The sequence below is a fragment of the Toxorhynchites rutilus genome, chromosome 3 (assembly GCF_029784135.1).
Source record: "Toxorhynchites rutilus septentrionalis strain SRP chromosome 3, ASM2978413v1, whole genome shotgun sequence".
NCBI lineage: Eukaryota > Metazoa > Arthropoda > Insecta > Diptera > Culicidae > Toxorhynchites > Toxorhynchites rutilus.
Window position 1 is genome coordinate 87703518 of NC_073746.1, and position 26315 is coordinate 87729832.

General features: G+C 38.7%; 2 protein-coding genes across 4 annotated transcripts; one reads left to right on the forward strand and one right to left on the reverse strand.

The window, feature by feature from the left end:
* Nucleotides 1-2296: 2296 nt before the first annotated feature.
* Nucleotides 2297-15607, reverse strand: LOC129777995 (serine/threonine-protein phosphatase PP2A 65 kDa regulatory subunit). 3 transcript variants are annotated; one of them, XM_055784617.1, is made up of 7 exons: nt 15447-15607; nt 15161-15266; nt 13907-14554; nt 3326-4091; nt 2993-3262; nt 2908-2928; nt 2297-2609 (listed from the first exon to the last, which is right to left on the reverse strand). In XM_055784617.1, exons 2-6 carry the CDS (start codon nt 15251-15253, stop codon nt 2921-2923), a joined length of 1785 nt encoding a protein of 594 aa, XP_055640592.1. In that variant the 5' UTR covers nt 15254-15266; nt 15447-15607; the 3' UTR covers nt 2297-2609; nt 2908-2920. The 3 variants fall into 3 exon arrangements, with proteins under 3 accessions (XP_055640592.1, XP_055640591.1, XP_055640589.1); XM_055784616.1 differs by having other exon boundaries at nt 2297-2612; nt 2888-2928; XM_055784614.1 differs by having other exon boundaries at nt 2297-2928.
* A 4627-nt stretch (nt 15608-20234) lies between these two features.
* Nucleotides 20235-21604, forward strand: LOC129777446 (uncharacterized). Its single transcript, XM_055783713.1, has 2 exons — nt 20235-20382; nt 20449-21604. Exons 1-2 carry the CDS (start codon nt 20375-20377, stop codon nt 21296-21298), a joined length of 858 nt encoding a protein of 285 aa, XP_055639688.1. The 5' UTR covers nt 20235-20374; the 3' UTR covers nt 21299-21604.
* The last annotated feature ends 4711 nt before the right edge of the window (nt 21605-26315 follow it).

The window sequence follows — 26315 nt, forward strand, 5'->3', positions numbered from 1 at the left end:
TCAAGGAGGAACAGCTAAATCAAGATTTCACGAAGGGCAGCCAATTAATTAGAAACGTTTGAATGATTGAATGCGGAGGCTACTCCGGGGTCGACGGCTTATTCCTGGTTCTCTGCTGAAAATTGTTTTGGCGATTTGAAAGGTATTCGGACCACATGTCCAGCCCACTGAAACCTGCCGAGAGTTTTAGCACATTTAAACTTTTAACTTCTTCTCCTTGGTCGTTTGACGAGAATTTCCGCAGTGCAGCAGTTCGTGAAGAGTCACCGCCAAGCACATCAAGAATGCTACCATTGATCCAGTATAAGTTTCGGAGGTTCTCGTATTCCGGGCAAACACAGACGATGTGTTCGACCGAATTGCGAACCTCGTACAGGTCGCAAAGGGGATGAAAGGGACCCCATTATATCAAGCTTCAAATAACCAAATATATCATAAAATAAAAGAGATTTTTGGACATTAAAATTTGATGCGGAACCGTCTGCGGGGTGATTTGGTCCAGTGTGTGTTTCATCGAAAAAAACATATTTATGTTTATGTAAAGTATTTTTGAATAATGTTACAATCAGTCACAGTGTTTTGGAATCGATACCAGGTGTCTTGGCCAGATTCCAGACCAGAAGAATTACATTGAGACCATTTCAAATTATGCGTTCTGCGTTTCACTGTTGTTCGAGCATTTTCGAACTTTCGATGCTTGGTTAAATAAAATCCGTCCTTGATGGCCTGAGTTGTTTTTTCAAGCTCCTCCTTCTTCCAAAGTTGTCTGTCCATCTTTTTTAAGTTCGGTTGTCCCAGTTGTGCGGAATTATACCAGAACATCCGATCGTAAATAGTGGTCAAAGAACGGCTTGAACGCGTCAATCGAAGCGGTGAAGAGTGTTACGTCAGTGCGACATGCATCCTTAGTGCATTGTGAACGTTATTTACATTGTGCAGATCCTTTGCAGCTCCAGCTTCTCGGATCATTTGGTACTGTTTTTACGACGGAGCAATATTCTCACTATGGACAACGATTCTACGGTGTTACGACAAGAGAAATCCGGAAGCTGGCGTTTGATTTGGCCGAAAGAAATGGTATTCCTCACCCTTCCAATAGCCAAAAGCAATTAGTCGGAATAGATTGGTTGGCTGGCTTTCGAAAGCACCAACCACAACTATCTTTTCGGACATCAGAAGTAACCTCCGTCACCAGGGCACAAGAATTCAATCGCATTGTAGTCGGGAAATTCTACGATTTACTGGAGGACGTACAACAGAAATACAACATTCCACCATTAAGGCAATTCAACGTCGATGAGAATTCAGTTATTCCAGTAACTATCTCTTATCAATAGGAGAAGCAAACTAAAACTAAAAATTATTATCTTCATTCAACAAATTCCAAAATTCTAACAATGCGGGGAAAAAAGCAGAAAAGCGCTATAACTTCAGCTGAGCGCTGAGTGCTGAACACGGAATAACGATTATAGAATCTTCCTCAGGACTCCCTATGTTGCTACTGTCGGCACAATTCAGTTCCTCTGCGGGCGGCGATGGATGGATCCAACGCAACGAATATTAGGGTACATAACGACACAGATATTCTCTGTTCCTGCTTTGAGTAACGAAAAATTGCAGTCCAATCACTTTGATCACATTGTTATATTTTGTACATGCTGATTGAATAGAATAAACTTTCCTTTAATGAACTTGTTACGTTATTTCCTAGCGAAAAATACCGAAAATTCAGTAGGAAGGGGGTATGTTCAGGATCACCTTTCCCTGGACCTTTGGAACGGAATGGTGAGATCTCAGAGGAGAGCGAGAAGTATTCAGGATAATGACTAACATAAAAATAGTATATAGCTTGCTACACTACCATGAAATTCATATTTAAAACACTTTATTGATTTTGTGACGTGACAACGCTTTGTTGATCCTGTTTCTACGCTCAGAGCGTGTTGTCACGTCACAAAATGCATACCGAGTTTTTTTTTGAAAAACTGAACAGGTATACAAGAATTTACGTTCATCTTTTTTTTTTAAATCAGAACAAAGCTCCTTTGTATGTTTTGAAACGTTACTGAAAATACAACATTAATGTTCAACAATCGGAAACCACAAAAAGTCAGTTGTTGTCACTTCACAAAAGTATTGGGCTGGCAACAAGCGAATTCAACTATAGATGATTCTTGTAGGATTTTCTCAATTTTAAACAGAATTTTATCGTGTCGTAAAAAGAACAAATGTCGTTGTCTAAGATACACATACTAAATGGCCAATACCATATCAATACCCAATGAAACTCAATCTCTGTTAAATTATTGTTTTATTCTGAATGTATTATCGTTAATATTAACCTTATACTAGAATAATGTAATTGGATAAATTTGTTTTCAATGTTTTTTTCACTTTGCTTCGCGTTACTTTTTCTGCTGTGGTCCGACGGTCAATGATAACAATCTACTGTAGTAATGACGACACCACTCGCGCGGGGCCCCTCCAGCTAAAAAGGTATCGGTTCAAACTTCGAGTATCCCTTGAACGAAAAGTATTCCTTTTACGTTGTCCCAAATCCATTGCGTTGTCAGAGCGCATGTCGTGCTGAATTAAAAGTAACTAACGGATTCCTGTGGGGAAAGTGGTCCACATTAACGCATTCCGAATTGTATCTTTTTGTGTGTGAGTGTGTTTTGAAGTTCTTTTATAAAAATGACTGCGATTCCTATTAAACAAAAAAGGTCTTCCCAACGACTATTTTACATGATTTTCGGCGTAAAGCCCGATTTCGTTCACAATTTGTCAAGGCATAAACTAATTAGAAAAAAAATCGATCGCGCCGCGATTTTTCTTCACCGCACAAATAGTTTCTATATAGTTATGAGTTTATTTTCCACCGACTTACTTAACAATGCATAGAAAACTTTCCTGGATTATTTTAAGCGGCTGCAAAAAGAAAGAGATTAGTCTACAAACGTCTGTGATCATGCGCGGGAGTCAATATACATACCAGCAATTCCAACCATTGCCTCTGAGGCGAAATACTTTACATCCACGTCTGCGTCTGTGTTCAGCTTCTCCAAGATTGGCTTCACGTGTTCATCGATGGCAGCCTGGTCCAGGAATGGGGACAGCTTTTGCAGCGACTTGGCGACATTAAACCGCACGTTCGCAACGGGATCGGTCGCAAGGACCTTAATCGTTGGCAGGAATAGTCGCTTGATGATATCAGCGCCGACGACATCAGCCAGCGCATTGATACAGAAAAGACAGGTCATTCCTAGAGTTGACAATTACGAGACAATGATGATTGTACGAATTGATTGGGTTTTGCGTTACTTACTATGCAAATAGTTGCTGTTCTTGTACATGACCAGAATCTGGTTGATGATATTGGTTTCAGCCCACTGGGTTCCGAATGTTTGAACAATTTTCTTCATGTTAAGAGTGGCAGCCTCGCGAATGGCATACACGTGGTCATTCAACCAGTTGAAGCAGAGATCACGTAGCTTCTGGTTGAAATATTCCTGGCCCAATTGTCCGGCTAACAGTGGCATGTATTCGATAATAGCCAACCGCACTCGCCACTTGGAATCCTCAGCCAGCTCAACAATTGCGGGGAGCAACGACTGAGACAACTGTTGAATCCCGATGACATCGTTAATGCAATCCAGCGTGGAGATAATATTCAACCGAACCTCTGGCCATTCGTCCTTCAATTGGAGCAGGAATAATTGCAACAAATGCTCGATTGTGTTGTTACGACCTAGAATTGGACTAAGGCCCATGATAACCGATGCCAGTGCAGACTTTACATGCTGATTGGGATCGGCAACTAATTCTTTAACGTATGGGAGAATCGAAGTCATGATAATTTGCTCCTGGCTTCCCTTCTCCAGATTGGAACAGAACTCGGTCACTTTCGTGGCGGCCGAAGCACGCACCTCAGCTTCGGTGTCCTTCAGCAGATACTGGAACGCGGGAACCAAATCGGTTTTTGTGATTTCCGGGCCAACGGCTTTCTGCAGGTCGGTAAATTTCTCCGCCACCATATACCGCACACGCCACGAAGAGTCGTTTACACACTGGCGAAGGGTTGGCATGACATTCTGTCAAGGAACAAAAACATGGGTGGGTTATAAATCTGTGTTGATGAAATTATTGTTTGAATGAGACAATTTCCGAATTCGATTGAGTTCAACATATATGCTTTGTGGGTAAAGATCTTGAACAAATGCCATGTAAGGTCAACTCATGCATTGTGATAGATGATGTTCTTCGTTACAAGTAAATTTAATGATCGTCGTTTTATTTTTGGTATGATGCTTAGAACTTCCAAAATATGTGCTGCCGTTCTACGCATAGTTGTTCCATGTTTCTTTTTGACAATTTTCAATTTTTTTCATAAAACGATGTTTTTATGCCTAACCTTTTGGAAAATTACAAAAAAAGTTGTCGTTTGTTCCCAGCTTTTTAAAAAAACATCAAGCTCAAATGCCTCATGTTGATATTCTATTTTTAGATCCATCTATATAAATAAAAATGATTAGGTGTTAGGACATCAAATTGAACTCAAGAACGGAGCAAGGAATTTAACAGACTTTATCAGGTTTGATGCGTCTTAGTCTGCGTCAGATTTATATGCATAAAAAGCTATGAAAACCATTCGGAAAGAAGGAAAATTGAATAGTCATTGTTTTTAGTAAATTTTGTATATCTATATAAATAAAAATGATTTGTTGTCCGTTCCTCACGATTTAATTTAAATATTTCCAACAGTCAGTATCAGGTTTAATGCGTCTTAGTCTGCATTAGGTTAAATGCCTAAAAATATGAAAACCGTTCGGAAAAATGGAAAATTGGGAAGTCATTTATTTATCAAATTTTGTATATCTTTATAAATAAAAATGATTTGGTGACCAAATGAAATTAAAAAATCTTAACCCCTATCCTAATGGAAACACCCACTTCTGATTGGTCGAAATTGACGACACATTCTGCGGGTCCCTAACAGAGACATCAAAACCAAGCTGCCGGGGGGATATCGGCATTACAAATACATAAAAGTAGGGGGAGCTTTTGTTCCTATCGAAATGTAGACCCTAACAGAGACATCAAGGTACCCAGGTGAACTCGGCATTGCATATATTTGCAAGTCGAGGGCATTTTTTTATTGCAAGCAGAGTTCCAAAATCTCACACTCACTTTACTGACAGCGCAAGATATGCAGTGCAGTTCATGACAAATGAACCAAGCTTAATTACATGCAACCGACACTCCGTCACGTGTAACATTTGGTTTTTGCATTATTCCCCACACTCATTCGTTCCACTGTCTCACTGAGAATTTACGCCCGAAATTTTCATACGCATCTTCGATCAGCTGACAGTGGAAGGGAACAAAATTCCATACAAGGAAATATCATCTCACTGACACCGCGTCAGACGTTTAAACGCGTGTTCGGGTGTATGTTTTCCTGGTATGTTTCTAGCCCCGGTCCCATTTTTGTGCCGCTTATTGCACACATATCGATGGGCAACGGCACATTTGAGTGCTGAGTTTATGGGTGTATGACCAACGAAAATTTCACCAGGACGCAATGAAAGGTGATATTTTCGGCTTGAGCATTCACTGATATCGAGAATGAACTGATATTTCTGTTGATGGAACGAAAACTATATCAAAACAAACGAGATGGTGAGCCAGCGGTCATAGGCACAGCGGCACCGCGATAGAAAGAAGTGAAGAGTGTCGGTGGAGATATTTTGCACTGATAAAAATTGCTTTTCGATTTCAACATGTTCTTTCGAAATTTTGCATCCTTGATTGCAAGTAAGGTGAGTGATACGATTAACTCTAGCAAATGAAGTTAAATTTGGAACTTTAATGTTGGTTGCTTCGTAAAATTTCATATCAATAACCGATCGTGTATTTTGAAAAATTTACCACAAGTGTAAGTGTAAAATTGTATATGTTAGCAGTTGTGTTAAAAATGACTTGACGTATGAAACGAATTATTTTAATTTTCATAAATAAAAACCAAAGTGTGTTGTGTTCATTTTTACCCAAGGAAAGTTTATACGACGAGAAAAATTGGAAAAGTGAAGAAATATTAGAAATAGTGATTTCCCATATGCTCTACATATAATATTAGTTGTTGTTGGTCCAATTAAAATTCGCATTGGATTGAGTAAACACTAAGAAAGTAAAAACTATAAAAGAAAATTACCTTTTCCATTTCAAATATGTTTTCTCTGTATTGAAGTAATATGTTCTTACTGATGAAAAAAATAGATAATCGTGTTCGCTATTGGTAATTATCTTATATTAGTGGAATAGTCGGGCAAGCTCACCGCGGATTACGAAAATCGCGGATAACGCAATAAAAGGCTAAAAATTAGATGCAGACGCAAACAAAATATTTAAGCATGAAAACTATGTTTCATCATTACAGAAATCATTAAACTATCGATCTGTAAGGTCGTTTACACCAGTCATAAGATAATGTGAAGGCATGACCAAAACAAAAAAACAAGACCCTGGCAAATTCTGGGAAGTTCTATAGAAACACAAGTGAACCCGCTTAAGCGGATAATCCACACCGCGGATAATCGAGGTTCTACTGTATCTCGTTCCACTTCGATATCTTTTATCTGATACGTACCATCCAACAACTGTTTACCATCCTTCTGTCATCATCACTCGGCAAACACTGGTGGAGTGAACAAACAATACCTAAACACCAAACAAATAAGCCCTGATTCAGAGCCACCTAATCATTATCAAAGAGTTTAACGATGTGATTCTTAAAACATATCCAAAATCAACAGATAGCCTACCGGAATCCCACGTCGACTAAGCGGTCGTGTCTCGGAAACAACGCTCCTGTGACTTTTTCTATTAAAAATTCAATTAAATCATTTTTTGTGTTTCCTCATTACTTAGTATGTCTCTTAAGTTCTGTCCAATATTATTTCTTATTCTAGCGTCCTTTGTATGTTGGAAATCCAGTAAGAGGTGACTTACGGAAATGAGGGCCTTAAGCCTTGGGAAGGAAGAGTAAAACTAACAGTATATCGGTATATAATTGCTTACTGAATGATAATGAAGGTCCCGCCTCATTCCCCTACATAGATTTGAGTTGGTCGATTATCTAATTGATAATAAATTAATACATAACCAATTTTACAAAAAAAACGAACTGATTCAACCTACAGATATGAAATCACCTCTTTGTGATACCGATATTTCACTAAGCCTTGTCTATTCAAACGTTTCTTTGGACATGCTTGTAAAAAGTTTAGCCAAGTCACAAGAAGAAACGCTTGCTGCCCTGTCAAGCTGTCCCATAGCATCTTCTGAGTTCACTGTAACCTGACTGCCAAATTTGTCAGACTAACTGCTCTAATCTCCAGTTCAATAAAAAATTTGACCCGTTGAATGAATTTCAGGTTGTAGCCTATCCATTCATTTTGACGATTGTCTGCTTGATCCTCCAGAAATCGCTCGTGGGCCTTCTTTACTCGACAACATTTGCACTCTCGATCTTCGACCAAACCTCAATCAGAGCTGTGTTCCTTTTTATCAAGACTTACATATCCAATGCCACAATAAAAACAAACTCTACTATGTTCTAATCGCTATCACAATTCAGATTTCTCATGGCTGCAGTAACGCGCGCGTGCTCAAACTTATATGGACTACTTTCAATTTCCTTTTTTTCTTCCAATTTCTATAAACATATACAAAATAATCCTTCATTATCATTGAGACGAAGATGGCAGTTACTTCTTTCATATACGTAAACACATACACAATTCGTTAAAAACAACTTCGTCACTTACAATCTTAACATTTAAATTATATTTAAACACTGCCGTTTAAAATCTGCTAATGTGATTGCTCTTTCAATGTGTATAGGCATCGAATTGAAATAAGTAACACCTTTAAAAAATAGGGAGTTCTGTGATACTCTACTTAAGAAGTTTGGTGCTCGTACTTCGTCAGCGTTTCTGGTATTATATCGATGAATATCACTTCCTCTTTCAATTCGATCACACAAATATCGAGGCAACAATCCATTTATTATTTTGGAAACGATTTTACAACGCAAGATCAAACGCATTACTTTATTTTGTAAACGTTGTAACCTCAACATTTGTGTTTCGTTAGCAAGGAAAAGAATGGATGAACAGAAGTCTTGTGTGGCGATATTATGGATTTATATAATTGAATCTTACTCGAAATAGTCAACTCATTCCTCAAACTCAAAATATGATACCGTATTTTTTCGCAATTTTTTTGATGACATTATCTATGTGAGACTTAAAAAGCAGTTTGTCATTTATAGTAACACCAAGATACTTTATCTCTCTAACGGGATCAAGTGTCTCATCATTTATCTTTACAAAACACTCGGTGTTATAATATCTCGAAGAAAATATCATGTACTTGGTTTTCCCAACATTTAATTTTAACTACTTACAGTTCAACCAAATACTAAGAGAATGCGAATCTCTATTTAAGTGCAATGGAACTTGTGGAACACCAAACGTACTAGCTATTGGTTCAGAAACAGATTCAGCAAAAACAGTCCTCTGTATTCGATTACTCAAATAACTTTCAAACCATTTGAATGCCGAACCCTCTAAACCAAAGCGCCGTAGAGTCTGTAACAACAAGGGCCTGGATATAGCTTCAAAGGCGCGCTTCAGATCCAAAAACACTGCTATGACCGCTTCTTTGTTCTCGATATATTCCTTCCATTTAGCTAACACCAAATTCAAAGCAGTTTCACGGGAATGTGATTCCCGGTATCCCGATTGTTCTGGTGCCAGCATAGAGTTATTATTCAAGTAATTCACCAACTGGCCTTTAACGACTAATTCTAGCAGTTTCTCTGTTGTGTGCAACATATTAATAGGACAAAAAATCTCTTCGGATTTAATCGTCCCAGCAATTTTCTGTATTGGAACCACTAACGATTCCTTCCAAACTTTGGGTACGTGCCCTGTTCTTAATGAATCATTTATCAGGTCCAGCAGGGAAAGTCCAATGACATGAAAGTAATCTTGAACAACTTTTGCATTGACGTCATCAATACCAGCCGACTTTTCTAGTGCAAAACAAATTATTTTTAGGTCCGCAAAAGTTATTGGGTGAAAAAATTCCAGTTTACATCTGCTGACCGTCGGCTGTACTATTTCGTCAGGTTCACTGACCTAATCAATACTATCATTGATAAGTGAAATACTGTCAACGAAATATAAGTTAAACATATTAGCAATTATATTTTCTGATGTTATGACTGAATTTCCGAAAGTTATGGATCGCGGACAACTGTTTTTAGCTTTCATCAATCTTTTTAAAATTTTCCACAACTGTTTGCTATTATTTTTGTTCTGATCAATCTTACTCTGGATATGACCCGTTCTGGCTTTTTTCAACGATCTCGAATAATCATTGCGAGCAACTGTGTAAGAACACCAGTCGACCGCACTATTAGTGTTACGGAACTTTTTGAAACATCTATCCCTAGTACGTTTCATTCGCACCAGGTCAAGAGAATACCAAAAGTTCTTGTTTTTTGGCTCAACAAATTTTTGTTCAACTAATTTTTTGGTACATGTTCGCAGAGAATCCGTAAGAAAAGATGCTCTTGTTTCTAAATCACTCGATACCGGATAAGAATCCAAGCTCCTAGTAACAAGCTCACACAAAGCATTCTTCGAATAATTTCTCCAGCACTTTATCAATAAATATAGTTTCGTGATCTGTTATTTTCAGTTCATCAACGATAGATGATTTAACCGTGTCAAAATTTGTATACACAATCAATTTGAAAAAAGAATTTTGTTCATCATACAAATTAATATTGAAATCACCAGCTATGATATTAATTGCACTGAAATTTAGAAAATGCTCTAACCAGTTATCTAAAAGTTCAACAAAACGTTGGTCACTAGAACTGGGAGAGTTGTATAATAGTCCGTAATTTCCAATCTGAATGCCTTTTCGATATTAATACCCAAAAACCAATTGTTATCTATCGCTTTGTTGAACCGAATGTTGAAACATATTGATTCCTGGATATACATAGCAACCCCTCCAGTATGTTTGGAGTGCAACAAGCAAAAAGCAAATCTGTAACCCAAAATATAGTAAAGCATCAGCCTCTACTATATGAATCATCAGTGCAAACATGATGTTCAATCCGGAATTTTGTTTCTACTTGTTGATTAAAAAAATCTTCTACTTCAGGTTGGAGATCTCCTGCACGAACGATTCCTCCTCCTCGAGTAAATCAAGGTTGACATTCGACGGTCTAACGTTCCAGTTCATTTCCATGACCGTCGAATTTACACATACATCGGGAAGATCCTGATTTGTGTGTTCTTTGAACATTGAATCGGTCCTTTGTCCGAGATATTAATTCAGGAATTGAAAGGAAACGGATAGCTCTATTGGTTACAATCTTCGCAATGAGACGATTGAACTTTTAAACAAAGGTACCAACGGCTATCTTAATTGGCTTTTTATATACCGGTTTAACACGTTTGTCGCCCAAGGCGACGTTCATGAACTTCTTGTGGGGCCCAACTTGCGGAAATATTATGAAATGTGGATCAAACTTAGTTTGATTTAATTTTTTTTATTTAATTTGAAGACGTTATTGACAACAATAACCCATGCCAGAGTCACATTATATGCTGCAAAAAAACTGAACTGAAATACAAATGAGAGACAAATTTCTGCATAACTCGAGAATTAATAAAGCAAACGAAACCAAATTAGGTATATGTAGATTTTAGGGAGCAATTAATGTTTTTACGGTGGTTAGACACACCACCCCCCTCTCTAAGGGGGGCTGCCATACAAATGAAACACAAATTTCTGCATTACTCGAGAATTAATCAAGCAAACGAAACCAAATTTGGCATGCGGAGGTTTTAGGGTGCAATAAATGATTCTATGGTGGCTAGATACCACTCCCCCTCTCTTGTAGGGGACTGCCATACAAATGAAACCCGAATTTCTGCATTACTCGAGAACTAATCAAGCAAACGAAGCCAAATTTGGCATGTGGAGGTTCTAGAATGTAATAAATTTTTCAATGGTGGTTCGACAGTCCTCTCCCCTCTTTTAGGGTTGGCTGTCATACAAATGAAAAACAAATTTCTGCATAACTCGAAAACTAAACAAGCAAATGGAGCCAAATATAGCATGTGAAGATTTTAGGGGGCGCGAAACGTTTCTATGGTGAATAGACACTCCTCCCCCTCTCTTAGGGGGGAAGAGGGAGGGGGTGTCTTTATTCTATCATATTTTCTGTATCAAACATTTATTCCATGTAACGGAGAAACTGTTATTTGCAAGTGGTTGAAAAATCTTGAAAGAGAATTGTGTCTGTAAAATAGTCTGATATTATAATGATGAGTTTTGGTAGAAGTACTAGGATTTTTTAAGTAAAAGGTAAATTCAACGGGGTCGATTAGAAAATCAATCAATAAACAGTTCTGCGATTGGACTCATGAACTTGCGCTTAGTAAGAAAACGTGAATATTTGAAGGTATTGATAACAAAACACAAATTTTAGTCGGGATGAAGTTTGCCGCGTCAGCTAGTTTAACATAAATTCAAACCCTAGCGGACCACCAAGGCACGCAGCGCTTTCCAAGGTTTCCACTGGCTCTTGGTATGTGCAATAGAGTGATTTCGAGGATGGTTTGAGAAAAGTTTTATGCAGATCAATTCTGTCTAGCTGATAGCTAGTCCAATCCGCATGTTCAAATTTCCACCTTGGTCTAGTGGGAACTTCCGTAGAGGACTGACCAAGGAAAATAATAATGAGGAAATGATCGTTTTTACAGTTGTCCTCATAGACACTCCATAATAGCTTCGAAACAAGTTGGCTAAAGACGATAGTCAGATCAATGGCGACAGTAAGACCAGTAGAAGAATGTAATTTGATGAGTGTTGATCATTATTCAAAACTTGAACGGAGTGACCTTCAATTATTGCTCCTCTTCGATTAAGGTGTGTGTTTCTTCTTTGAAAAACGTTACATATTTTTTTATGTAGTATGAAAAAATACCCGGAGTCATTCTTTCTTGAATGTATAAGTCAATTGGGTTAATACCGGAAATTGAAAGTTGTAAGTAATGAAGTCTATTTCTGAGACCTCTTACATTTCATTCGAGGACTAGATAAGTAATATTTGTGTATTTGATTTTTGTTGGGTTGATAGCCATTTCTAAAATTAAATCTTGGGAAGGGCAGATATTCTGCTACCAGAAGCGGATGACTGCAGTCTCGTTTTATTAAATGCATCATCGATTTCCATTAGATTGCTGGGTTCAATTATAAGTATTTCTTTGTTAATTTGTTTATTTTTGGTGGTGTTTTAAGTGTTCCCTTGTTGGAGTCATTCTGGGTGATTATTTTCAACCGTTAATTGTCTTGTTTTTTTTTGTTCGTTTTTTGGTGATATAGATTGTGTGTTCTTCCGGTTGTTCAGAATTGTTATTTGAATCTTGGTTTTTGTTCTCCCCTTCTGTGGCTGATTCAGCTATATATTCATTAAAACATTGAATGGCGTTAACGTTCGTTAAAATGTATTCTGAGGGGCAAGCTCTAGAATACGCGTGACCACAGTGCAAGTCGGAGAAAATTTCTTTGATGAAAAATTCCTCCGGCCATGACGGGAATCGAAACCGACCACCCGCCATGATAATGTGAGACGCTAACCACTCGGCCACGGGTGCACTTAAAACATAATAAACCATTTTTTTATTTAGGGTTTCGACAAGTTTCTTGAGTTCCCCAATCTGACAATTTTCTTGTTCAACTATTTTTTGTACTCCTGCATAGGTGGTATTTTACAGTTTTACGCGCTCCTTCACGAGTAAGTATTTGACGAAATGAAACCGTTGGAGTTCCTTTTCGTCCTCATAAAACTGACACATTCTATTATCAATGGTTTTGCATCTCAAGCAAAACAATGGTTTGTTGCATTTTAGTCTGATATCAATTGCATGTTCTTGGCCACGAGTCCTGCAAAGGGGTTTGTTTCTTGGGAATCCCAATGTTGTGCGTTCGATATCCCAGCACTTTTTAGCAAAGCATATTCTCTGGTATATAAGGTATGGTTGCTACTCTTAAAGAACCGAAATTTTAGAATTGAGTGGAAACAGGGCCCAACACTGTTTCAATTAAGGTAAAAAGAGGTGTTACAATTAGAGGTGAAACGGATATCTGGTTTTAAAAAACATGAATAATTTCTCGTTTCATCACTAGTTACAATTCCGTATTTACTTTTCTTAGGGAGCCTTCTCCTATCTGGAGCAAGAGGAAGTGTGCTTGCCCGAACTCACCGTCTGGATCCATCCATCTTGGCAATGTGTATTTATAGCACTGCTTTTTAGTTTATGTCAGCATCATCCCCCAAACCCCCCAGAACAAAAATACCCCCGACATGTGTTTGCAACGCCGATTTCACTAGGCTCCTTATTTTTGAATTCTGTGTTGGAGAAACCGTATTTCGCTGTAACTCTGGTTGGTCCTTTTGGTCGGTACAATTTGAAGAGCATCTTTCCAATCAAAATCTTCGCAATGAGACGATTGAACTTTTAAACAAAGGTACCAACGGCTATCTTAATTGGCTTTTTATATACCGGTTTAACACGTTTGTCGCCCAAGGCGACGTTCATGAACTTCTTGTGGGGCCCAACTTGCGGAAATATTATGAAATGTGGATCAAACTTAGTTTGATTTAATTTTTTTTATTCAAAATCTTTAATTTTCTTGTACAAGCTCTGTATTTAGGTTTTCATTTTACCCCCCATATATCCCTGTTAGACCTAGTCCCACGTTAGAAATGTTGGGGTAAATGAGCTAATGATTACAATGAAAATAGCTGACTCACATGTTCCACGTCATCCTGGGGTAGCAGCTGGGCAATGCTGACGCAAGCCTCCACAGCCAACAATCGAACTGAATCCTGATCGTCTTGTGCCATCTGGACAAACATCGAGATGAGATCGGACTTTAGGTACTCCACCTCGACGACCTTAGCAAATTCCCCAAACTTTCCGGCGGCCGCTCGTCGAACCATCGGCGTTTCATCCTGACACAACGAACGGAAATTATTCCTCAGCTCGGCTTTCACTGCAGCGGAAACCCTCGGATAGCAAACGGAAAACAGTCCGCAAGCAGAGGTACGGGATGTGAACCAATCGCCAGACACCAAACGCAGCAGAGTGGGGACGACATGTACCTCCAAATCCTGGGCACTATGCTGAGCCGCAACGATCCGCAGCGATTCCACAGCTTTGTCGCGAACCACAGTCTCCTCGACGGTGGCCAGTGATTCCAGCGGGGGAATTAAATACATCGCATAATCCGGCCCACCAACGAGAGCCGTAAAGTTGCCCAACTGCTCCGCGAGTGCCAGCAGCACTTCATCTTCGTCGTAAATGGTCTCGGTAAGGAACGGGATCAGCTCGGTGCGGGTTCGTTCCTCTCCCAGTGCCAGGGCTATAGTCGACAGCTTTTTGATCGAGTTCAGGCGAAGCTAGAAAGGGAAAACACATTACATTTAATATTTGTTCGAGAAAATAACATCAAAGATCCTTCCTTACAAACTATTGCTCTGGAATGATTGAACTTTACATCTCTAAATATATGATAAATTATTGATAAACTATAATTGTTTATTCGCTAACAAGCTAGAATCAATACCAAATAATGAACCCAATTTACTAAAATGATTAAATAAGTTGCCGACTAAAGGTGATGTCTGAAAATTGCACAACAAATTGTTCGTCAAGATTCAAATGAAATTATCCATAGCTCCATTAGCGATTTATGTTGAATAGTTTCTCTCCAATTGCCAAGCATAAAAAATATTACGTATTGGCACTGCGAAATAGAGATCGATGCTATCCGATCGCAACATTGAAAGTGTATAAATAAAACGCAGCGTCCGATACGCATCTTCATCACTTTCGTATTTATCTTCGCCCCCACATACGATGCTCGATACTATCGCAATACAGCCGGAGAGCGGGCGGATCCGAAGTACCTTGACCTATCCTGACCTCAGCAGCATCACTTAAGAGCACTGCTGCAGCCGATATCAACCAAAGCATTCACTATTTTTCGCCGCGTAGGTACTCACCTGGATATCTTCATTCTTCAGCTCATCGATCAGCACCGCAATCGGGTAAAGTGAATCATCCGCCGCTTTATCACCACTAGTGCTGGCAGCCATGTTTTGCGTTGTTCTGCAAAATAGACACGATATTGAGCGATTGAAAAAAAACCTTCCTCGAGACACCGCCACCAGATTTCTTCTTTCTCTTCACCAAACTAAGCACCAGAGCACTTGCAAATTTGGGATGCTTTATGTGCGGAAAAAGAACACTGTTTAGCGCGTCGAGACGACACTTTCAGCCGACGCTCACCTGCAAGATTTATTTGCAATAGTTTAGAAAAACACTCCCAACTGTTTCCTGGTGGAATTTCGATGCTGGTAAAATTTTATATTCGTCTCCCGACTCGCGCAAGCGAATGTGTGGTGCACAGAGGCGAGTTGAAGGAAAATGTCACTCTTCACACCGACACTACACAACGTTTGCACTCACACATATGCGCAGCCTTTTCAGATTCGAACTTTCGTGGTGTTTTGTTGGTAGCGCATGACACTTCTGACAAGTTTCAGTAAACCGGTTGGTATAAAAAAACACTGTGAAAAATTGTAGCTTTGCTTTGTTTTACTTTGAAATATATCATTTATATTTCAGTGCAATTAACCGAGCAAATGTAGGCCGTCCGACGCTCGCTAACGCTCAGTCGGACCTAATACTTATGACAGACATACAGCTGTACTAGCGTTGTACTTCGAAAATTGTATGTCTGTCACCATGTACAGCGCTAGAACCATGCAAGCAACTCGGTACAATCGCTGTACCTGTACCGACCTGTTTCACCGTTGTACATAGTTACAGTTGTACTGTGCGCAGCGCCACAAACGGTTAGTGGAGGGTAGCATGAACAAACTGAATCAAAACACTTGGTAAATATTTTTTTCATTGACTTTCTCTTGAGTTAATAACTCAGATTGGAAACTTGGAAACTGTTGTGTTTGATAGTTCAGACGCTAAATAAAAAACTTTTTCATTGAAACATGTGGTGAAAATTGGTCGAATTTTTGATTGTCAGTTTGACATGCGGTGCAATGTACAACCAAAGTATGTCTGTCATGCTACGATGGTACCTGTACAACGCTGTACACGTACAACGCTAGTACAGCTGTATGTCTGTCCCTGGTATAAGGCAAGGCGCAAATTGAGACGCATTTAGCGCGAGTAACTTGGCGCGATATAGCGCCTGTTTTTGTGGCTAATGAAAACAGATAGAATTGCGCAAATTGGCCAGATGACGCGAGATGGTGGAGCGCTCGTGAGACACGACTCGCGCGACGCTGTGGCTGAACCACAGTTTCTCGTGCTGGTTGTGGTAGTTGTGTTGGTGAACAATCATATAGCGCCGTGGGTTTGACACTGTATGGCTGTACTGGTCGGGTGATTGTGTTAGTAAATAAATATATCGCGCAACTCTGTGTTAATCAGTCATTGTATGCGAGTGGCATGTTATTTACACCAAACTGCGACTCAATATGCGCTCCACCACGCTACGTTTGTGGTACGTATGAGTCGTGTTGGTAGTCTCGCGTTCGCTTACGAGCGCTATACGCTTCTCAATTTGCGCCTAGCCTAACTAAAGGATCGTCTCCTGTGTTTCAAACTAACCGGGCAATCGATGGAACACAGGATTGTTTGCAAAAGGCCGCCGCTTCCGACGGACGGTCGGCGGCCGACTCGGATTGCGTCACCTCGGTGGCTTAGGGCCGCCTCTGTTCCTTATTCTAGATTGAAGGGGACTACGTCCCCATTACGTTGACCTCAGAATAAATTTAATTAAGATAAAACAATTCATAATGAAAATTGCGGTGGCATTTATACCTCAATACCCCAAATCCCAAACACGCATTTTCGTAGCACTAAAAAATGACAAAACGCTGTATACAACAAGGCAACAACAATACAAATAATATTTGAATGCCAGTGCAAACAATAAAAATGTTATCTATTGTATTTCGGCTCCAGTGACGCTAGTACGAAAGTATCAAGTAAAGATAAACAAAATGCAAAGCAAAAAGTGAAGGGTTTTTAACAAGTAGTTTCACAAAAGTAATGAATTTAATTTTGATAATGGTAATCGTTAAATGTAAGAATAAGGTTCTGCAGAGCTAATTAAGTTGAAATATATAAATTAGCAGCATCAGAAACATCTTTTTATTGCTGTAGAAAATGACACTTTCTCTGCTTTCTCTCATTGCTATTCATAGAGAGTTCTATATCCATGTTTCCTCAAACTCAGGTTCGTTAAGTATCATATCAAAGCTACAGAACAGACGAATCAGTAACTATTTATATTCCTAGAAATTTCTGAACCGATAAACCTAAGTAGTATTTGTTATTCATATCGCATCTCTCACATTCAGTATAGATTTCAATTCACAGTAAATGTTATTTTCTGTTTCTTTCTTTATTGTTCAACCTTCCTATTTTTCTCTATCATCCTTTTACACCGGTTGGCCTGTCAGTAAGGTTATTTGGATAACCGCCAACCTATTTTTTGACGTTTGCGTAACTTACAGGTCTCAAACTCTATAGTTTAATTACAGCTCACAGAATTACAGATTATCAGATTAGAAGCCAGTTTAAATATAATAATATTTCAATGGAAATTTCCACATCAGGCACCACTCAGTATCGCATTAGAGGCGGTTGTTACCTGTAATTGGACATATCAACAAACAAAACACAATGGGCCTGATTATCAAATACACTTCACGGTGGAAACGAAATAAACGGCACGCCATTGAACTACGTTTTACGGGTTAGTGAAGTGTCGAAGATAATGATGAGTTTTCAGGCAGAATGAGCACTTTTCAAATAAAAAATCATAAATGAAAATTAACTTCTTCGTATCAAACTGGTATTCAATGTGAGTGGAAAACTTTGTTTTCTTCATGAGATATAATAATCTCATACAAAAATTTCATCTGAAGATAATTTGATGTTATAATGATAAATTTAGTGGGAAACTAATCTCGTATCCAGATGTCGACACCGTACCGTTGTCATCACGAATACGTTTCATTCCGTTTCCACCGTGAAGTGTATTCGTAGTGTATTCGAGAATCAGGCCCAATGTGTAAAACAAATTGAAACAACCCAGCAAACATTAAATCGTATAATTTTGCACGTGCTAAGTCTTACAAGAAATCATAATAAATCATTGTCGCATATAATATCAATCAGAGTATGTATTTTGTATATTTGAAATTGCATAAAATGTAAAAACTCGATTTTATATACCATTATCAAATTAAGTCGCAATTCGGTATAATAAACATCAATTTTATTATGTACATTGCCGTAAAATATATTTAATCCGCATCATATGCGTATATTACGCTGATGCAGTTTGTGTATCGTATAAGTGTATAATTCAAATCGATTCAGTACTGTAGTAAATCGTGTTGCATGCTGAAAAAAAACATGAAACAGTATATCATATTAGATCCTAATAAAGAACATATTACATCATATTGAAATGTCAATGAAATGCTGATGCACTCGAAAATAATGAAATGCACTCGAAATTGCTGATGTTCGATGAAAGTAGCAACGGCAAACATCCCTTCTAATGAAACATTCAGCAAAATGAAGTGAACTACGCCATTGAACGCTAATCTTAAATATATACCACATCGAATTTGGCACATTGCATCGCATCGCTTTGCAAGGTTGCCAGATTGATCTATTATATTTTATTAATATTAATCACAATTTAGTTGGATATGATTGTGAAAAAAAATTGTACAGTGAAAATTGTAATAAAAATAATTTAAAATTGAGATAGTTTTATTGATATTCATTAATTTTTTATTATTCCGGTTCAATGATATTATATATTTGGTTTGTATGATAGGGAAATGAAAGATCCTTTTCTTTGGAACATAGTTGAATAATAAAATCGGCAACCAGGAATGACTGATCCTACTGCATAGAATGTATTAGGTTATATTAAATCGAATCATATGTATGAGTGACGGCGCCAGTGGTTGTATGGTTAGCGTAACAGCCTCACAATCCGATCGGCCTGGGTTCAATCCCAGCTGGCGTCGTTGGGATTTTCTGAGGCGAAAAATCTCTGGTTACGTCTTCCTTCGGAGCGGAAGTAAAAGAAGTTGGCCCGGCTCATGAGTTGTTGAGTCTGATAGGTAGGAACAGGTGGAGTCGCCTCCCTGATGTCGGTGATTGGCACTAAAGTGGCGGAAATAGGCCGACGAAGAATAAGCGAAGATAAAAAAAAAAAAAATATGTATGAGTTTTAACCACTGTTGAATTAAATTTCAGATAGCGTGTAAATGATAATCCAGACAACCGGAGTTCGAATCCATATCGGAGCAGTTTTCACCAAACATCAATCTGTGCCATTTTAACCATTTATATTCCACTCCCAACACAAGTAAATTGAATAGTTATTATATCTACAAATATAAATACTCATATATAAAAATGGCGATTCGTGAGGCTATAATAAACATTTTACGAAAATATTTTGCGCCATTTGTTTTTTGTTCTATGTCTGTAATAAATCGTATATGAGTATGGCAAAAGTCGTATTAGGTGCGTTGATAATTCATGAATATATTCATATTAGATCGCAATTCAATTTCAACATAATCGCTATTATAGTCGATCAAAGTTGCATATTCATCCAAACTGATTCGGTAAGCATTTGCCATGTATGTATATGGCCTCCACTTTTGCATGCATATGTCAGTTAGGCGCATTATATGCCAACCAAAATTTAAAGCATATGATGTTATATATACGCTTGTTATGCGATTTAATGTTTGCTGGGAAGACAATCGTTGAAAACCTAACAAATAACCATTAGAAAAGTGTACAAAATCCATAATTTGGATCGAAAACACTCCTAAAAAATATTGTGCTGTAGTAATTTGCACAAGGGATGCTCACAAAAATGTTCAATTAGAGGCGCAAATGTACAATCATTCGTCCCCCTGTCATTTTAACTAAATGTCGAATTAGAGGCGAATCCCTGTATTAACGAAAATATTTTTCGGTTTGGAGAAACATGGCATCCTTTCGGGCAATCGGTTCTAGCGAAAGTAAGGTTCGAGAAACCCTGTTCGGATGCGAAAGGAAAACAAAACATGCGTTCTGATGTTGTTTTCCTAAAATAAAACATATTTTTACCATAAACAGTTTGCATTTATTAGTTTTACAGAATGGATGGGTAAGTATATGTAGATTTATGATGAATATAACAAATTTTCAATAAAAAACTCGTTTTCAAACGTAGGATCAGTTTTGATTCCCTCACTTACCTTCCCGACGATTCGTTCGTGATCGAGTGCAATGACGACTTCAGCGGAATATGCGAGGACATTGTACGATTGGCTAGTGTCACACATTTGGTGGATCAGTTGGACCCCGGAAATGAAAGCCCTCCCAGTAGCTGTTATTACTCATCAGGAAGATATTTCGACAAAGAGATACCTTCACTCTTCTCTGAAATGGAATACTTAACCGAGGTTTCTCCGGAAACAGAAATGGCCATCGTTCCCAGTAATCAAACCCCTTTGGCAGTGGACCCAATCGAGTTCTCCTGGAAACGAAAAGAGGATAAAATGAATGAACAATCTGAGTCCAAGAACGAAGAATCGCATTCGTCTATTGAGGAAATGCCGAAGGAAACGAATGATGTGGATAATAGATATATTGGCTCCACGAACTACAAGAAAATTCTGCAAAATTATATTCAAAAGGGTAAACGAAGACTGGAGGAAAGTGCTAACGCTAAAATGAAAGCGACTGTTGTGAGTGTAACCGCTGGCACCAATTCTACCTCCCTAATCGAGACCGTTACCTGCGCTTCCTACGTTGGCACACAATATTCCACCGGTGGTAGCTTACGAGAACCCGGGAATCAGTTTGTATCCGAACCAGCCCACTTGCCCAACTATCGCTGCCACGATTGTAACTCATGTTTTCTGTCTGTCGAAAGGCTCAAGAAACACACTTGCATCATAGCGGAACAGTACCAATGCCAGCTGTGTCGGCGAGAGTTTCGAAAGCGAAAGACCCTCGAGCAGCATATCAAATCCCATGACAAGGTATTTTCAACTGATGACGATCTACGAAAGTGGTGAATCGTTCGAAATGTGTGTTCGTTGGTGTTCAATTAAACTGTGTTTGTGTACGTTTGTAATGTGACTGTCCTGATCGAAAGTACTTTTTTGGAAATTGAACAAAACCCTGACCACAGATAGCGAAATGACTTCTTGGGTGGATCTATTTGGACATAAACGTTGGATGTGAGGCTGATTACCTGTTTTCTGTTGGAAAGAAAATCCGGCTTGTAATTGCTTTACAGCACATTTTGTTCAGTTTATTTCCTAATTTTAAAGAATTTAGAGTGCATACAGGTAGACGATTACATGAATCCGATGAATAAGTAGCTTTTTATTGTTAATATTTTTGCAAAACTTATTTTTTTAATATTACAGTTGATCTGATAACGACGTTTTACACTTCTAACTTTTATTTAGATTAATTGAAACATATATTATGTTCTTATTTATAAAGTCTGAATTGTAAGATAATTGATGGTTTCTAAACGAAAAAGACAATTAACAATTTTTAATCATGATTAGGATTGGGCGATCTTTATAAAAAGATCGATTTAGTCGAATCGATTTTTCAAACGGCGTAGGGATCGATCCACTGATTAAATCGGTACAAAAGAATCGATCTTTGTCGAATCGATCTTTGAAAAATTAATACGTTGAGTCCCACGGTTTTATAGCGACTCTATGGAAATTTTTAAAGTATTAGGGCCAACGTTTCTTATCGTAGTGTAGTATTTTTGTTTGAAAGAGAATGCTTATATTATCTTTATTATCATATGTTATACTGTCAGTCACCGGCCACAAGACCACATGCCACAAGAAATTTTAAAGTCCAAAAAAATAGTTACCTGGGCATTCGTTTTGTTGAATAAATTAATCGAAAAAGCATTATTAGGAATTCAACAACTGGTATCTGCCCAGAACGCAGCTGAAAACGATCCCATAAAAGCCAATAGTGCCATACGTCTGTCATGTAGTCGAAGCCGATTTTCGATTTTGGCACCCTTTTTAAAAATCAACCTTTCGCCTGGAATTGATGTCAACTTCTAGTTCAGTGATTCTATGAGCCACTGGTTACAGTACACTTCTCAGTAGCTGCTAGTTCTGTCTCTGTCAGCATTGGTACGGAAGTAAATCGTAGAAGAAGCAAAGAAAATCGTAAACATCTTTATAACATCGATGGATACTGGAGCATTTTATCTTGTTGTCCAGAATCTCTTGGTGAAGGACTAGTAGTATTTATAAAACGGACGGTATCATTTGAAGAACTTTTAAATGAACATACCGGAGGTCTTCATCATATTCACCTACGCATCAATGTTAACAGCGCACACCTCAATATGCACGCAATGTGTAGACCATCTTCATTTGAATTATCACAGTATCTAATCGCATTGGAATCAATACTATCGGCTGTAAGAAGCGGATCATCATGTATTATTATTGGGGATATAAATATACCTGTTAACCAACCGAACAAAAGAGCAGTTGAAGACTACCTCACAATGCTGAGTTGTTATAAATTTAAAGTATCTAACACAATTGTTACAAGACCAATCAGCAACAATATTCTTGATCACGTGATTTGCCTGGAATCCCCTATAAGAAAAGTAATGAACGAAACTGTCTTTTGCGGCATCAGTGACCACTGTATGGTGCTCTCCACTATCCATAATCACAAAAATAAGAACGAGCGAGTCTTACAAAAAACAATTGTAAACCATACTGAACTGAACGAATATTTTATGACTGCTATCAGATGTCTTTCAGCAGGATCTGCAGTAGCAAAGCTTCAGTATACTGTTAACCTGTACCGTGATTTGAAGCAAAAGTGTTCAAAAGTAATAACAATACATGCAAAAACAAAAGGCGTTTGTCCATGGATGAGTTTTGATTTATGGAAGATGATGCAAATTAATGACAAAATTCTATATAAAAGTAAAAGAAACCCTCTTGATATCTGCGTTCGGGATCAACTCGCGCAAATATCGAAAAAGCTTCAGAAAACGAAAGAGCATGCCAAAAGATCATACTACAGGAATCTGTTTCGTGACCCAAACCCCAATAATATGTGGAGAATTCTCGATCAAGTGCTAGGACGGACTAACTATGATCAACAGCAACAACACTGTGGGCTCACTGTGAAAGATCCGAAAGCAGTATCTGATATTTTCAATGAGTTCTTCAGCGAAATTGGACCCAAACTCGCCTCTAGCATCCCAAGATATCGGGGAATCAATAAGTTTGGAAGTTTAAGACCCACAAGTAACACAATCTCTCTGAGACCCACAAATAAGCTAGAAGTACTTGTGGAAATCAAAGATCTGGACAACTCCAAGAGCTGTGGACCAGATAGCGTACCCGCAATATTTTTTGAAAAGCCACTATGATTTTTTCGCTGATTTATTAACGGAAGTCTTTAATGAAATCGATACAGGAGTTTATCCGGAATTCCTGAAAATTTCCCGGGTAATACCAATCTTCAAATCTGGCTCCAAGAAGGACCCGAACAATTACAGACCAGTTTCAGTCCTATCGGTTTTTAATAAAATTCTGAAACGGCTTATCGTTCGTAGACTAACTAATTATCTTGAAGCGAACGATTCTTTTTATCATTGCCAATATGGTTTTCGTGCTGGATCAAGCACTCTTACTGCAACGAGTGAGCTTGTCGATTTCATATATGACGCAATGGATAATCGTAAAATAGTAGGAGTTCTGTTTCTGGACTTGAAAAAAGCATTTGACACTATTGATCATGCTATAATGCTGAAAAAACATGATAATTATGGTATCAGAGGAGCTGCGAACAGGTTAATACAAAGTTACTTATCCGAGAGAAAGCAGTATGTCTTGGTGCAGGAAGCTAGCAGTACACACAAGCACATGTCAGTCGGAGTACCACAGGGTAGCAACCTTGGTCCTCTTTTATTGCTGCTTTATATAAATGATTTGCCGAACCTGGGCTTGCACGGAAAACCTAGACTCTTCGCAGACGATACCGCAATTTCATACAAAAACACGGATGCTAACCAAATCATCACCCTAATGATACAAGATTTAGAAACGCTTGAACTTTTCTTGTCTGAGAATCTGTTGTCGTTGAACCTCACCAAGACCAAGTATATACTTTTCCACTCGCCTCGTCTTACGGTCTCTCGAAATCATGATCTAATCGTCAATACGCCTCTATTTATAAATCGTGCAGACAAACTTACGTGAGAATCCAAGGAGTTTCTGGAATTTTGTCAATTCGAAGCGTAAAACTACAGACAGCCCATCTAAGATGTGTTTGGGTGATTCGGAGACGTCGTCTGTCCCGGAAACATGTGATTTGTTTTCTAAACATTTTGCTTCAGTGTTTGTCGCTGATGCAGCCACCTCATCTGAAGCCGAGAGGGCTGCTGCTAACGTTCCAGAGTATCCAATAGACTTGCGGTCATTCGTTGTTACTCCCCAGATGGTAGAGAAGTCCGTAAAAAAGTTGAAACGTTCTACAGTTCCTGGCCCAGATGGAATTCCAGCAATAGTTTTCTGTCGCTGTGCTTCAGCTTTGGCGTTACCACTCTCCCGCATATACACAGCTTCGCTGGATCAAGGAGTCTTTCCAGATGTGTGGAAGCACTCATTTGTGTTTTCCGTCTTCAAAAAAGGAGACAAGTGTAACGTGAGCAACTATCGCGGGATAACCAGCTTATCTGCCGCCTCTAAGCTATTTGAGATGATTGTGAACGATGTTGTCTTCTTCGAAGTTAAGAGCTATATCTCACCAGTACAACATGGTTTTATGCCAGGACGCTCGGTAAGCACCAATCTTCTCGAGTTCTCATCATTCTGTGTCAACCGCCTAGAAGAACGTGCTCAGGTTGATGCTATTTATACCGACAAAAAAGCCGCTTTCGACCGAATTGACCACCGCATCCTGCTGAGAAAGCTATCCCGGCTTGGTGCTTCTGATGGATTCATCAACTGGATGAGGTCATATCTTTCTGGAAGAACGCTCCGTGTTAAGCTCCAATATCACATTTCGTCTCCGTTTGCTGTTTGTTCGGGAGTTCCACAAGGCAGTAATCTAGGGCCACTGCTGTTCGCGATATTCTACAATGATGTGTCCCTTATTTTAGCATCCGGCTGTGTGTCGATCTATGCAGACGACTTGTAGATTTATTTGGCTATCAGAACCCTTGAGGATTGCCGTCGACTACAGAGCTTGCTTGACCAGTTCGTCAGTTGGTGCCAATTGAATAAACTTACCATAAGCATCGCCGAGTGTGTGATCATGAGCTTTCACCGAAAAAAACAGCCAACTATATTCAACTACACGATTTGATTTTAGAGAGAGTCAGTCAGGTTAACGACTTGGGCGTTGTTCTCGATCATAAGCTAACTTTCGACGCACACCGATCTGCATTGATCACTAAGGCTAATCGTCAGCTTGGATTCATATCGAGAATCTCTAGGGACTTCACTGATCCCTATTGCCTAAAATCGCTGTACTGTTCTCTTGTTCGGCCGATTCTCGAGACTGCATCGGTAGTATGGATCCCTTACCAGCATATGTGGAGTATCAGGATTGAGCGGATACAAAAATGTTTTATTCGAAGAGCGCTCAGGCATTTGCCTTGGCGTGATCCCCGGAACCTAAGTTTAAATTCATTAAGACTATGTCAGATGAGTTTTTTTTATCCAAACAACAACAATACAATAACGATCGATGAAGTGGACAGTTTCAAGTATCTCGGACTAACGCTAGATTCGACGTTATCTTGGAGTAACCATATAAAAACGATACAGAAGGCCATCAGTGCCACTTGTGGAGTGCTCTGGAAAGTATCTAAGTTTTTGCCTTCAAAGCAGCTTATACTGTTCTACCACGCTTTCATACAGTCAAAAATCTGCTACTTAATCTCTATATGGGGTGTGGCAAGTAGAACTAAGCTCAAAACAATCCAGACGACTCAGAACAGATGCCTGAAAGTTATCTATAAAAAAACTCGGCTATACCCAATTATAGAATTATACAGGAACTCAGCGCTCT

Excerpts from the sequence above, each read along its gene's own strand:
- LOC129777995 (XM_055784617.1), bottom strand. The coding sequence starts at position 15,253 with ATGGCTGCCAGCACTAGTGGTGATAAAGCGGCGGATGATTCACTTTAC. Across the intron at positions 14,555-15,160 it reads TGAAGAATGAAGATATCCAG|CTTCGCCTGAACTCGATCAA; the intron begins GTGAGTACCTAC and ends TTCCCTTTCTAG. Across the intron at positions 3,263-3,325 it reads GAACAGCAACTATTTGCATA|GAATGACCTGTCTTTTCTGT; the intron begins GTAAGTAACGCA and ends TGTCAACTCTAG.